General features: G+C 46.4%; 1 protein-coding gene across 1 annotated transcript in view; it reads right to left on the bottom strand.

Annotated features, from left to right (window-relative positions):
* LOC148074355 (F-actin-monooxygenase mical2b-like) overlaps window positions 1–15,227 on the bottom strand; it is a 38,079-nt gene that overhangs the window by 7,122 nt on the left and 15,730 nt on the right. Inside the window, exons 8-25 of the mRNA XM_087797647.1 lie at window positions 12,768–13,025; window positions 12,594–12,709; window positions 12,400–12,526; window positions 11,329–11,389; window positions 9,995–10,142; window positions 7,441–7,640; window positions 7,296–7,381; window positions 7,159–7,215; window positions 6,966–7,094; window positions 6,250–6,399; window positions 5,940–6,170; window positions 5,701–5,820; window positions 4,497–4,859; window positions 4,150–4,239; window positions 3,979–4,071; window positions 3,038–3,224; window positions 2,905–2,978; window positions 722–1,012 (exon numbers count right to left, since the gene is read on the bottom strand). Of these exons, the coding sequence (XP_087653773.1) occupies window positions 722–1,012; window positions 2,905–2,978; window positions 3,038–3,224; window positions 3,979–4,071; window positions 4,150–4,239; window positions 4,497–4,859; window positions 5,701–5,820; window positions 5,940–6,170; window positions 6,250–6,399; window positions 6,966–7,094; window positions 7,159–7,215; window positions 7,296–7,381; window positions 7,441–7,640; window positions 9,995–10,142; window positions 11,329–11,389; window positions 12,400–12,526; window positions 12,594–12,709; window positions 12,768–13,025 (2,781 nt within the window). The remainder of the gene's footprint in view (window positions 1–721; window positions 1,013–2,904; window positions 2,979–3,037; window positions 3,225–3,978; window positions 4,072–4,149; window positions 4,240–4,496; window positions 4,860–5,700; window positions 5,821–5,939; window positions 6,171–6,249; window positions 6,400–6,965; window positions 7,095–7,158; window positions 7,216–7,295; window positions 7,382–7,440; window positions 7,641–9,994; window positions 10,143–11,328; window positions 11,390–12,399; window positions 12,527–12,593; window positions 12,710–12,767; window positions 13,026–15,227) is intronic.

Here is a 15,227-nt window from a genome sequence, read left to right as displayed (position 1 = left end):
ATTCAATGTAAAAATGTAGGAGTAAGGAAATACTAATCAACCAATCACAGAGCTTCAATTCATCACGGCGGGTTCCAAAGCAACTGTATTTCCTGGTGACACTTTTATATTGAATTTTAAAGGCTACGGATTTAAAAATATCGAATTTGGAAACTATTTTAGAATTTTTGGAATTAAAATTTGAAAATCGATGTGTAAAAATACTCCTTTATTTTTAACATATTCTAATTATTGGTCTATTTTATATTAACTATTGAAATAATTCTCAAAGTGTCAACATTTGAATTTAACACTAATATTCTGACGGCTCTGACAAACTTCCACGAACGCTTTCGTTTGTGAGTTCGTCGCGACGACATACGTCAACACATGTCGACTCGTGGAGCGAATCTACAGCCGAGTCACATGACACCTGAGGACGAGCAGGTTACCCAGGAAGTCTGGAGCACAGGCACGAGCAGAAGAAGATGAAGATGAAGGCGGACGCACAACAACATCTACACAAAAGTTAAAGTGACCACAGAAGAGTCGAAATAAACGTTTTTTTATTTAAATTAAATATTTAAGAAAAGAATCAACACAAAGAGTAGAAGCTGAGAATACTTAAAGAAATATAAAAATAAATGTAAAAAAACAGCTTCAGTTCACACCTGCTGCAGGCGACAAAAACAAAACTTCGACCTTCCTGAGTCTGTTAGTGCGACTGAGGTCATGTGATCTACGTGAGCCGCCGTTGAGCCAGAGCGCCTTCCCCCAGGATCTGAACCGACACCTCATGCATGGCCCAGAGCAGCGGGGCGCCGAGGCTCAGCAGCTCGTACAGGCGCTCGTAGTCGTGCCGGCGCCGGCTCAGGTGGGACGCCGCCGCCGGCGCCGCCCACGTGCGCTCCCTCAGCCTGGTGGGAAACGTGCACGCCGACCGGAGCAACCCAACCAAAGTACCTGCTGCTGCCGACGTCCTCGCCAGAAGACCCACGCCGTCGCGCAGGGAAGACGTCCGGCTCTGGTCGTCCTGAGGAAGAAACATCAACGTATATCAAAAACTTTTCAAGTCGTTTTTTTAAGGATTTAATTAGTTTTAATAATTAAATTCAATCATTTGTAAAATGAAATGTTATTTTTTTCAATTATTGAAATTAAATTTTTCTTTACACACATATTCTTATTCTAATAAAATCAAAAATATAATTTCTAAATTCAATATGTTTTAATTCAGATGTTTGTATTCAAGATGTTTGTACTACAATGTAAGTAAGTAAGTAAGTAATATTTATTTATATAGCGCTTTACGAGACCAATGTACCTGTATATGTTCTTTATCTTGTGACTTAGATTGTATCATCTTGTTCTTTATTATTATTTATTTCTCTTTGTTCTTGTTATTTAATTATTTTTATGAATATTTGCTGTATTGCTGTGTCTTATTGGAAAAAAACAATTTCTGAAGGAGACCTCCTGAAGGATCAATAAAGTTCTACCTAACCTAACCTATAAGTAAGTAAGTCATTTTTATTTATATAGAGCTTTTCCAGACCAGGGTCACAAAGCGCTTAAAGAATCAAAACAATACTCGATAAAATATATACTTAAAAGATCAAAGATAACACCAAGAAAAACAAAGGTGTCCCAGAAAATCACAAGACTACACCAATAGAAAAGCGAGCTACTTGATCGAAGGTTCAGCCAATCATGAGACACGCAGATGATCACATGACGACATAGTTAGTTTTGAAATATGCACATTTTTTGACTGAATTACTTTTACAAAATAACAAACAAATTCAACATTTCAATAAAGAAATGATTTAATTTATTTAGAAAACAAATCATTTGAACTAATTAAATGAAATGCTTAAAGAAAAACATTGTCAACGTATTCATTGAGTTTTCTGACGTCACTGATAAATACAAATCTACTACATTACTAGGAGTATGTAACTGGAGACACCAGCAGGGGGCAGTGTAGTGCTGGACCAGATTTGACTCGTTCATCCATTGACAGAAAAGATCTTTGAACTAAAGCGGTTTCGTGGATTAATCATGGAATTTATCCTGACTATATACCGACTATATATATATATATATATATATATATATATACTGGATGTGCAAATATTTCAAAATAGGAGACGAGGAAATATGAAAGTACATTTGTCTCTATGTTACAGTTAAATTTTATTATAAATTTAATGCAAAAAAACTTTCCATTGGAACAGTTTTCTTTGATCGAAGTTTGCTTTTTTTTTTTTTAGTTTGGGCCATAATATAGGTAGGAATTAATTTTATAATAGTGACAAATCTTGTCTTTTTAATTACATTTAAAATATAGTTTAATGTTTTGTTTTTTAATTTAGGCAACTTTTCTATTAAAGATAATGTGACTTATTTCCCAACAAAACATTTCTACTGCACATCCTCCATTAATATCGTCTTATTTCATGTCACCTAATCTTTTTTTGTTATTGTTATTAGAGTGATGGAGGTCAATCAGATGATTGACAGGCTGAGGTCAGAAGTCAAGAACTTTAGGTTTTCGTTTAAATAAAAAAAAAACATGTTTCCAAGTCCAAGTTTTTTTTTTCATTTACCTTCTTGGTTGATATTTTCTGTGAAGCTTTGCGTATATTACGGAAACGAAACTAGATACGCAGTTACACACTTTGACCACAAGATGGTGCCATTCAGAAAGTTTGTTGTTTATATTTGATCCATTTTATCAATGACGTCGATGACATGAATGAAGTTTTGTTTTTATTTACACGCACCTTTTTTGTCTATTAAGAAATTATTAAATCATTTCTATGAGTAGGTCAGGATATACGTAACCACGATTTTAATCTTTTTACCATTTCTTTTTTTACTTTAGCGACCCCTGCTGGCTGCACATGGTATGACAAGACTCACCTTCCGTCTCCTGGACCTGCTCAGGTGAGCGCTGGACTGCAGCGGAGCGTAATGAGTCCTGCAGTAGAACTTGTCTGGAAACAAACAAAGGAAGTTTTTAAGAAAAGTTCAAAAAGGACTCCTCGTCACCGACCGTCCCTGGAGTCGTAGGCGTGTCCCCCCAGCCGGAGTGTGCAGCTGCAGACGTGGCATCGGAAGCACTCGCGGTGGAAGAAGAAACCTTCGGCGCTCAGTCGCTCCATCACGTACACTCGCCTGGAGCAGAAGTGACAGACGTCGCTGCCGCCCAGTCCGGACGAGCCCAACTTCCTCGGCACGTTCTGAGGGGGAAGCGCATGTCGTCAGGTTCCTTTCCCCGCAGTGGTCAGTGGCTAGCGACGGTCGGATCAAACCAGCTCTGAACATCAGTTATGATGTTAAACAACAGACTCCATGACTGTTAGTGGTGAGTTTTTTAAAGAATCAGTTGATAGGATACGTACATATATTGTGATAATGTAGTAGTAGTAGTAGTAAGGATATATGTGTAGTATTGTTGATCGGGGAGTCTGCTTTGACATGGACTTTGAGGCTGGACTATTGTAACTCTCTTCTGTCAGGATGTTCTAAGAAGTCTCTCAGAATCTTCAGCTCATTCATCTGCAGCCTGACTAAGACTAAGAGGCGCGAACACACCTGTGCTTCTTCTTTACATTGACTTCCTGTGGAATTTAGAATACAATTTAAAATCCTTCTCCTTACATGTTCTAGCACCAACATACATTAAAGATTTAATCCAAACTTACCAACCCTCTAGGACCTTACAATCCTTAAACTCTGATCTATTAGTTATACCACAAATCTCTAAATGTAGATTTGGAGCCAGGGCCTTCAGTTTTCAAGCCCCTTTGCTGTGGAACCAGGAGGGTAGACCACCAAAGCAGACGACAACAAGCACAAGTGTGAGTCAAGGTCAGAGGTCAGATTCACAATCGTATCAAACCCTCGCAGCGTGTTAGTGGGTTTTAAAGGTTGAGTTTGGGGGACACGGCACCACTCAGGACCGGGGCAGGACCCCGTCATGCCGAGTCTTACCGGTGCAGACCCGGGTCTGTGGTCGGTCTCATAGAGGAGGGCCAGGACCTGAGCCTTGGCGTCGATGGAAGACGAGACCTTCCCGATCGTGCGCTAGCAGAGGTCACAGGGGGAGAAGCAGGGTAAAAGATAAGGAGGACCGAGTCGGACCGGACCCGGAAGAACCTGTACCTCTCTACTGTAGCGGGGGGCGGCGGGGGGGCAACTGTCCGAGGGGGGCAACTGGCTCAGAGACTTGAGACTTCCTGCAGCGGCGCCGCTCTGGGGTTTGAACACGAGAGAAAACGTTGTCGCGTCAGCTTCGCCCTCAACTCACATGAAGGTCGACTGAAGGTCAACTGAGGTTCACAGGAGTGACCTTCAGTTGACGTTCCCTTTTCTCCTGAGGCCACATTTAGCCAGACAGCATCGTTACGCTGATGGCTACGTTCATAACTAACGTATGATCATGTGACCTGGAGAATAAGATCAGCTCAGCCCTCCAGGGTCGTGAAGGCGAGAAGTTCCTGTTTCGTTACCTCCTCTCCCGAGTCCTGGTCCGACGTCCCGGGACACTTCGGAACCGCCGGACTTTCAGGTCTTTCCTGCGCATCGACATCAAGACGGTCGCGTCGTCTGTCGCAGCTGAGGTTGGAAAGTGCGGCGACGACATCGTCTGACGACGCGGAGACTTTGTTCTGGAGTGAAGGGACCTCGCTCCGGGGTTTTGGTTTCTCCAGATCCAGAGAGAGTTTGGGATTCTTTACTAGGACGGCGTGAAGGCCGTCAGAGGAGAACCCGCTCAGGGCAGCCGGGTCGGGGACAGGGTGGATGACGGGATACGAGGAGGGAGGAGGAGAGAGGAGAGAGAGGGAAGGAGATGAGGAAGCAGGGAGCGCCACCTACAGGTCAGACAGAAAGATGAGGGAAATATGAAGGAAGAGGAGAGATCATCATGAAAGAAGTGGAGTTTGAATATACACACACACACACACGTAACAACACACATGTGCACACACACACACACACATAACAACACACACATGTGCACACACACATGCACAAACACAAACATAACAACACACATGTGCAAACACAAACATAACAACACACAGGCACACACACAAACATAACAACACACAGGCACACACACATACGCAAATACAAACATAACAACACACATGTGCAAACACAAACATAACAACACACAGGCATACACACAAACATAACAACACATGCGCAAACACAAACATAACAACACAGACATGCACACACCTGCACACACTCATTACAACACACACATGCACACACTCACTCATTACAACACACACCTGCACACATTCATTACAACACGGACAGACAGACAAGCACACACACACACACACACACATATTCACACACCTGCACACAATTATAACAACACCCACAGGCACACATTCATTACAACACACAGACACACACACACATACATACATAACAACACACACATCTACAAACACCTGCACGCACACACATTCATAACAACACACACATGCATATCAAAAATACAAACAAGTGTAACACCACAAACATACCAACGCACACATGTACCAACCCACACCTATGCACACAGACACAACAAACGCACATGACACAAACAGCATACATAACACACAAAACATACACATGACAAACACATCAAACACACATGACACACTTCCATAACAACATACACACAGACAGACAGGAAATGGGAAACGGAACCTTAGTAAAGGAGGATCGAGCAGGTCTGATGGTTTCAGGAAACAAAGAGGAGAGATGAGTCGCTCGCTCTTTTATACTTTGTCTGCTAAAGTCTCTCGTGGAGAGTTTCTTGGACTCGCACTGAAGAGGAGGAGGAGGAGGAAGAGAAAGAGAGGAGGAGGAGGAAGAGGAGGGAAAAAAGGTGAAGCAGAGAAGCCCACAAACTAACTAAAGAGTCATTCCGGTCAGGGTCTCCTCACCTGCTGACTCTCGGATGTCGGAAAGGAGGAGTCGGAGGAAGCAAACCTCTCGACAGGTGGGTCAGCAGAGGTGCATTGTGGGTGGTAGGGTTCAGGGCTTGGGGAACGAGACAGAAGATAGTGTGAAGGCGGTGAAGAAGAGCAACAACGGTCTTCTTGGCAGGAGGAGAAGAAGCTGCTCTGCTGAACCACAGAAGAAGGATTCTCCAGCAGACGCAGGTAGACAGACGGCTGGAGGGTGAAGGGAGAGAAGGAAGGAGTGAGAGAAACAGAAGGAAGAAGAGGGAGATGGGGGGACAGGGAATCGTACCTGCCATTTGGGGTGACTTTGTTGGGTCTGTGTTGGAGGGGTTTCTTTTGGCTTGGCAAAGCGAGGATTGTCCTCGTCTAACAGAGGAAGAGGAGAGGAAGCAGGAGACAGAGGAGGAGAGCAGGAGGCATCGGAGAGCTCCTCATCAGACTGAGAAGAGCCAGAGACCATCAATAACCAACTATAATCAATGAAGACCATCAATAACCAACTATAAACAATGAAGATGATCAATAACCAACTATAATCAATAACAAACTATAATCAATAAAGATGATCAATAACCAACTATAGACGATCAAGATGATCCATAACCAACTATAGACGATGAAGACGATCAATAACCAACTGTAACCGATGAACTCGATCAATAACATACCAGAGTCGATTAAGACAATCAATAACTGACTGGATAAATAAACGACTGAATGAATAAATGACTAAATTAATAAGACACTTGATCAATAACTAACTAGTTTAGATGAAGACAATAAATAACTGACTGGATCAATAAGTGACTGAATCAATGAGGGGAAAAAAAAAATCAATTAGCAACTCGAACAATAACTTATGTGGATCAATAATTAGTGTGGATCAATAACTGATGGATCAATAACTTGTGTGGATCAATAACTCATGTGGATCAATAATTCATGTGGATCAATAACTGATGGATCAATAACTTGTGTGGATCAATAACTGATGGATCGACTCACTCTCTGTTGCATGTTTCCAGTCGAAGAATTCTCCTCAAACTTGGCGAGCAGCTGCGTCGCCATGGAGCGAACCTTGTTCTCTCGCAGTGGCCCGTTCTCACCTGCGGGGGGCGCGCTGTGACAGGACAGCTGTGGCACAGGAAGAAGAAGAAGAAGAAGAAGACGTTGACGACGGCGCTCACAGGCGACTCACCTCGCTCAGGTAGCTGCACTTCCTGCGTCTCTTGTTCACTTCCGGGAGCTGCTGGTCCTGCGGGAGGAGAGACACATCAGACGACCTGTCAATCATCGGGGAGACGACCCGTCAATCATCGGGGAGACGCGCGTCACCTTCGGGACCCTCTTCCTGGGCTGCATGGCGACCTCGGCGACCTCGGCGACCTCTGCGACCTCGTTCTCGTCCGCGTCTCTGACACCTGTCACATCAAAGTTGATGAGCGATCGCGGCGTCACCCGCGGGACACGAGGTTCTGACCCGTGTGGTTGTTGTTGGAGGTCCGGAAGGCCTCGTAGAACTTGGACAGGTACAGAACCATCAGCAGTTTGTCGGGCTCGTCCTGCGCCGCCATGTCGCGCCCGGTGGTCACGGGCTGAATTCCCAGATGCTGCTCCGCCACGTCGAACGCCAGCTGGTTGTTGTCGAGGACGTCGTGTTCGTTCAGAGAATCGAAGTCGCTGCAGAGACGACGTCACAATAAACTCTACTATTGCTGTAGAACATTTGTTTATTTTTTATATTCTTCAAATAAATATTTTCAAATAATGATTTAGTAAAATGATAAAAAACTCCGATCAAAGTTTGATTCAAGTAAAAATTAACCTTTGCCACCCATTTGCATACTGCAGCCGGGTAGAAGGTGACCTGGCATTTAGTATAGTATCGCAGACAGCATCTGAACACTAACTGCAGGCGAAGAGGGTCGGGATGCCAAATCTGGCCCTCTAGCTGAGACAGGAGATCCTTCCTGTCGGGGAGGCACGATGGGGATGTAGCGACAACAGCCCCAAAGGGATCACGGTGGCAGCAGCCGTCAGTTTGCCTAGGAGTCGCAAAAACTCCACGTAATGCAACCACATGCCCCTGCAAAAGAGGGGAAGGAGGCGGAGGATGTCCACCCGCTGTGGTGACGGCCAGACCTTCATTGAGACTGTATCGAGTGTCATCCCGAGAAAAATTGTGCTCTGCGAGGGAACTAGGCAAGTCTTTGTAGCATTCACCCTGAGACCTAGTCGAGACACATGGGAAAGAAGGCTTGTGGTGTCCAGGGTCACCCGAGACCGGGACGGAGCACAGATGCCCAATAGCTGAGCTGCTGCTGGGAAAAACAGCCGAAGGCTGGGGGTACGGCGGACAGTATGTGAGGCCTGAGGTTGCCCAGAGGGCAGCCGCTCAGGGGCTCGAAAGGTCTGTGCCACCTGCTGAGCAGGCTGTGGACGTGGGCGCTGAGACCTGAGGTAGCCTCTGGGGTAAGCCTGTGGATGAGAGCAGCGCTGGGGGGGAGCTGAAGAACCCCTAGGTCTGCCCGGAGGAGGCACACTCCTGCGAAGCCCGGACAGCTGCTGATGAGTCGGTCTGGCTTGGACAGTTCGCTCAAGTGCCTCTAGCGGTGCAGGTCGAAACAGGTTCCCCGGTTCCACTGGAACACTGCGGAGGGTTCTCCTGCATGCCTCTGTCAGCGGTGATTGTGCCAGCCAAACCTGGCGGCGAGCCTGGACGAGAGTGGACATCAACCGCCCCAGCTCTCTAGACATCAGCGCGAATGCCTGCAGGGAAGCGTCACTGAAATTATGGACGGAAGCATCCAGTGGAGTCTCTTGTAGGGATGACGATAAAGCAAGCATCAGGTGGGACCTAGAATTATCTATGCGTCCCGCTGCGTCATAGGCTTTGGAGGCACAGTAAGGTTGGCGGGAGCTGATGCAAGCCTGACAAAGGCACTGGCCGAAGCTGGCTGAGCCTGTGGAGGAGCAGGATCACCTAACTCTCTTTCACCAGTCCCACTTGAAGGCCAGCAAGAAGGATCTCATTTGATTACCCTCCTTGGGTGGGGCCTCTAGTCTCAGCAGCCTGCCGTTTAGATCGGCCGGAGTCTGCCGCTGGGCTGAGGTCAACTGCTCAGGCAACGAAACGAGGCCCAACAGTTGTTCCACCTCAGCAATTCTGGCGGCCCTAACTCCCCGGGGCATGAAGCTGCCGTTCATGCAGGGATCTTCTGAAAGACCTTCCCTCAGGTGCTCGAGACCAAGGCATGAGGGACACATATCATGGCCATCTTCAGGCTGCAGAGAAGCCATACAGGCTGAGCAAGAGGGCCGCCAAGCATGTTAGTAACGAAGGAAGGCCACACAGATAAAAATACAAACCAAGGTAATAGGTTGCACCGGCACTCAATAACGGTAGCTGTAAATCAGCGGTATAAATGCCGTCACCAAAGAAAATCAAAATACAACCAAAGCGAGTACAACAGGTTGTACTGATATTCAATGATAGATATATAAATATTTAGTGTACAATTTTGGGAGAGGGAGCGAATACACTGCTGTCACCAACAAAGAATTAATGCAACCAAAGGAGAGTACAACAGGTTGCACCGAACAAAATGTAATAAGAAAAGTTGGTTCTTAGCCAAACAATGACGATCCGAGGCGGAAGTGTCCACGGAGAGCCGCTACAACTTCTCAGCGTCAAAGTTCGTTGCAGCCTCTGGAGGGCAAAAAGTTCGCAGCTCCGACAGAAGTCGCGAGACTACCAGCAACGCACAAAATAACTAGTCCTTGATCTAGCTTGTGACATGCGGTCTACCTGCGCAGCGAGAAGATGAAAAGGAACAGATCCTTTGATTTCACCGGAAGATATACCCTATCAGTGGTCACATGTGACTTTGTTGGTATTAACACTCGAACAGCGCATACACGAGATACATTCAGTGCTTGAAGCACCGCCTCAGGCGGTCAGTAAAGACGAAATAGAAAGAGAGAGAGAGAGAGAGAGAGAGAGAGCTGCCTTGCTCAAAGGCTAACGCACGTACATGAGTCGGGGTCTGTGGTGGTGGATGAGGGCACACAGGGCGAGGCCGCTCCTCCAGGACGACGTCAGGTTAGTGACCTCGACTCCTCTGTAGCCACGAGTCTGTTTCTGACACCAGGTCAGCAGCCGCCCTGGTCTCAGGTCCGACTCTGGGGGTCACAAGGTTAGCAGTTAGTAGTTGTGTAGTATTGTCATGTACTTGACTCTGGTGTTGTGATAGTGTAGTAACAAGTATATATGTGTAGTATTGTCCAGTACTTGACTCTGGTGTTGTGATAGTGTAGTAACAAGTATACATGTGTAGTATTGTCCAGTACTTGACTCTGGTGTTGTGATAGTGTAGTAACAAGTATATATGTGTAGTATTGTCCAGTACTTGACTCTGGTGTTGTGATAGTGTAGTAACAAGTATACATGTGTAGTATTGTCCAGTACTTGACTCTGGTGTTGTGATAGTGAAGTAACAAGTATATATTTGTAGTATTTTCCAGTACTTGAGTCTGGTGTTGTGATAGTGTAGTAACAAGTATATATGTGTAGAATTGTCCAGTACTTGACTCTGGTGTTGTGATAGTGAAGTAACAAGTATATATTTGTAGTATTTTCCAGTACTTGAGTCTGGTGTTGTGATAGTGTAGTAACAAGTATATACGTGTAGAATTGTCCAGTACTGGAGTCTGGTGTTGTGATAGTGTAGTAACAAGTATATATGTGTAGAATTGTCCAGTACTTGAGTCTGGTGTCTGATAGTGTAGTTACAAGTATATATGTGTAGAATTGTCCAGTACTTGACTCTGGTGTTGTGATAGTGTAGTAACAAGTATATATGTGTAGTATTTTCCAGTACTTGACTCTGGTGTTGTGATAGTGTAGTAACAAGTATATATGTGTTGTATTGTCCAGTACTTGACTCTGGTGTTGTGATAGTGTAGTAACAAGTATATATGTGTAGTATTGTCCAGTACTTGACTCTGGTGTTGTAGTATTTACAGACCACATGACTCTTGACGAAGTCGTAACTGCTTTCATTTGTTTTCAAACCAAAATATGTCCAAACATCAGCTTTAAAAGCTGCTGGATTCACTGTATATATATTTATATGGTATCGTGAAGAAATAAATATTTGACAGTATCAATGTTGTGACACCCCCACAGTGACCGCTGCATGTGTGCTGGAATCTGATCGACCCGGGTCCGGTTACAGTCGGCACCGGCGCCGAAGCAGGATGAAGTTACTTAACGACCCCTAATGTTGATGAACCGTCAAAGATATTGACACGCGGCGACACGAGAGACGATCTGGCGCAGGTGCGTCACAGATGTCCAGGAACTCACTGAGGCCGGCGGGTCTGGATGCTCCTCGGTCCTGCTGCCCGTCCATGAACAGGTGCCGCACCTGTGGGAGGAGCATCAATGATTTATTGTGTTTTAACTGTCGTTTTCTTTATTCAATTAATTAATAATTGATTTAAACCAATATTTTCTATATCGAAAGGTTGCATTGAATGAAATTATTTAATTAAAAACTAATACATCTAGTCTTGTTTTTTGTTAAAAATTTAAAAGAATGAATATGTTTTAGGATAAATGCATGAGTTATTCTACTTCCAATCATTTTTTATTTTTTTTAATATAATCTAATTTATAGCCATTAAAATTAATTATACATGGTTAAGGTTGGAATAATACAATACTTGTTGCAAAATCGTATAACATTAATTTTTGTATTACTGGAATTACATCAACTATGTGTAAACATTTTTTTATATAATAATTATAATATATAATAATATATAATTCGATTTATTTTTATTATTAATTTAATTGTAAATAGAATTGAATCTAGGAAAAGTGTAAGTTGATGTGGAATTAGTAGTAAAAGTATAAGTAGCAGAACATAAAAATAGTAGTAGAATTAGTAGTAAAATTTTAATTAGTGGTAGTAGTAGAAGTAGTAGTGGAATTAGTAGTAAAATTATAAGAAATAGAAAACTAACAGTAGTAAAAGTAGAAGTAGTAGAGCATAAGAGTAGTAGAATAAATAGTAAAATTAGAAGTTGTAGTGGAATAAGTAGTAAAATTAGAAGTAAAATTAGAAGTAGTAGTAGAAGTAGTAGTGGAATTAGTCATAAATTATAAGTAGTAGAACAGTAAAAGTAGTAGTTGAATTAGTAGTAAAAGTAGATCAATAATCCATTGTTAATTTAAACTATTCAATGTTCTTGTACATGAACAACTCACTCCCTCTCAGTGAACTCATCCCTTCAGCTGGGAGTGTTTTTTACCCTCATTTTAGTGGAGAAATAGTATTTTCGAGCGGTCGTACTGCGACTATTGACTTCTATGAACTTCCTCGTCAAATCCTGTAGGTGGCGACGTGAAGGTCGACGGGGGCCGCAGACTGACCTGGTGGGGGCGCACTCGGCTGGAGTTGATGTTGGGGTAGCGGGTCGTCGGGTCGATGGAGTACTGGTCAAAGTTCTTGCTGATGTTCTCGGTGGTGGTCTGAGGCAGCAGCCGGTAGACTCTCTCTCTGAGGGCACAAGGGCGAGTGAGTGACGTGGGGTGGATGCAGGGGGGACGGAGCAGGAGGGACTCGCCTCTCGGCCAGGACCTCCAGGGGGTTCCTGCCCTGAGTGTGGCTCTTCACCATCCAGGCGGTGTCGAAGGCGGCCAAAAACCCGCGGGCGCAACCCGTCCCCATGGGCCAGAAGGGCTGCAGAGGTCAGAGGTCAACAGGTGTGCGTGGAAACAAAAGTGCAGAGTCATGGTACCTCCAGCAGGCTGTCGCCCACCAGCGCCACCAGCAGCTGGCGCCCGTGCTTCTCCCGGATCAGGGCGGCGTTCTCCGAGGCGTACATGCTGGTGAAGTCGAACATGGCCACGTCCGGCTGCCCGTAGTGGTTGATGGCGTAGTCCAGCGACGGCAGCTGGTAGTTGGTGCCGAAGTCGGCCGCCTCGCGGGCGTACGACAGCAGCGCCTCCTGGTGGACGTTGTCGGGGCCGAGCAGACGCTCCGTCTCGATGAAGTCCTGCACAGAGCAAACCTGTCCGTCATCTGCGTCGTGTTGGATCTGACTCGGGTGCGACGAGAGTCGACGACTCGCAGAAGTAAACGAGTCAACAGACGAGTCTCTCTGAGCAAATAAGTCAGTGACGAGTCAATGAACCGAGCAGGTGACGAGTCAAGGAACCGAGCAGGTGACGAGTCAATGAACCGAGCAGGTGACGAGTCAATGAACCGAGCAGGTGACGAGTCAAGGAACCGAGCAGGTGACGAGTCAAGGAACCGAGCAGGTGACGAGTCAAGGAACCGAGCAGGTGACGAGTCAAGGAACCGAGCAGGTGACGAGTCAAGGAACCGAGCAGGTGACGAGTCAATGAACCGAGCAGGTGACGAGTCAAGGAACCGAGCAGGTGACGAGTCAAGGAACCGAGCAGGTGACGAGTCAAGGAACCGAGCAGGTGACGAGTCAAGGAACCGAGCAGGTGACGAGTCAAGGAACCGAGCAGGTGACGAGTCAATGAACCGAGCAGGTGACGAGTCAAGGAACCGAGCAGGTGACGAGTCAAGGAACCGAGCAGGTGACGAGTCAATGAACCGAGCAGGTGACGAGTCAATGAACCGAGCAGGTGACGAGTCAAGGAACCGAGCAGGTGACGAGTCAAGGAACCGAGCAGGTGACGAGTCAAGGAACCGAGCAGGTGACGAGTCAAGGAACCGAGCAGGTGACGAGTCAATGAACCGAGCAGGTGACGAGTCAAGGAACCGAGCAGGTGACGAGTCAATGAACCGAGCAGGTGACGAGTCAAGGAACCGAGCAGGTGACGAGTCAATGAACCGAGCAGGTGACGAGTCAATGAACCGAGCAGGTGACGAGTCAAGGAACCGAGCAGGTGACGAGTCAATGAACCGAGCAGGTGACGAGTCAAGGAACCGAGCAGGTGACGAGTCAATGAACCGAGCAGGTGACGAGTCAATGAACCGAGCAGGTGACGAGTCAATGAACCGAGCAGGTGACGAGTCAATGAACCGAGCAGGTGACGAGTCAATGAACCGAGCAGGTGACGAGTCAATGAACCGAGCAGGTGACGAGTCAAGGAACCGAGCAGGTGACGAGTCAAGGAACCGAGCAGGTGACGAGTCAATGAACCGAGCAGGTGACGAGTCAATGAACAGAGCAGGTGACGAGTCAATGAACAGAGCAGGTGACGAGTCAATGAACCGAGCAGGTGACGAGTCAAGGAACCGAGCAGGTGACGAGTCAAGGAACCGAGCAGGTGACGAGTCAAGGAACCGAGCAGGTGACGAGTCAAGGAACCGAGCAGGTGACGAGTCAAGGAACCGAGCAGGTGACGAGTCAAGGAACCGAGCAGGTGACGAGTCAATGAACCGAGCAGGTGACGAGTCAATGAACCGAGCAGGTGACGAGTCAAGGAACCGAGCAGGTGACGAGTCAAGGAACCGAGCAGGTGACGAGTCAATGAACCGAGCAGGTGACGAGTCAAGGAACCGAGCAGGTGACGAGTCAAGGAACCGAGCAGGTGACGAGTCAAGGAACCGAGCAGGTGACGAGTCAATGAACCGAGCAGGTGACGAGTCAAGGAACCGAGCAGGTGACGAGTCAAGGAACCGAGCAGGTGACGAGTCAAGGAACCGAGCAGGTGACGAGTCAATGAACCGAGCAGGTGACGAGTCAATGAACCGAGCAGGTGACGAGTCAAGGAACCGAGCAGGTGACGAGTCAATGAACCGAGCAGGTGACGAGTCAAGGAACCGAGCAGGTGACGAGTCAATGAACCGAGCAGGTGACGAGTCAATGAACCGAGCAGGTGACGAGTCAAGGAACCGAGCAGGTGACGAGTCAATGAACCGAGCAGGTGACGAGTCAATGAACCGAGCAGGTGACGAGTCAATGAACCGAGCAGGTGACGAGTCAATGAACCGAGCAGGTGACGAGTCAATGAACCGAGCAGGTGACGAGTCAATGAACCGAGCAGGTGACGAGTCAATGAACCGAGCAGGTGACGAGTCAATGAACCGAGCAGGTGACGAGTCAATGAACCGAGCAGGTGACGAGTCAAGGAACCGAGCAGGTGACGAGTCAATGAACCGAGCAGGTGACGAGTCAAGGAACCGAGCAGGTGACGAGTCAATGAACCGAGCAGGTGACGAGTCAAGGAACCGAGAAGGTGACGAGTCAATGAACCGAGCAGGTGACGAGTCAAGGAAC

The sequence above is a fragment of the Callionymus lyra genome, chromosome 8, assembly GCF_982586985.1.
Source record: "Callionymus lyra chromosome 8, fCalLyr1.hap1.1, whole genome shotgun sequence".
In the NCBI taxonomy this organism is placed as follows: Eukaryota; Metazoa; Chordata; class Actinopteri; order Syngnathiformes; family Callionymidae; genus Callionymus; species Callionymus lyra.
This window is presented reverse-complemented; position numbering and strand designations above follow the sequence as displayed.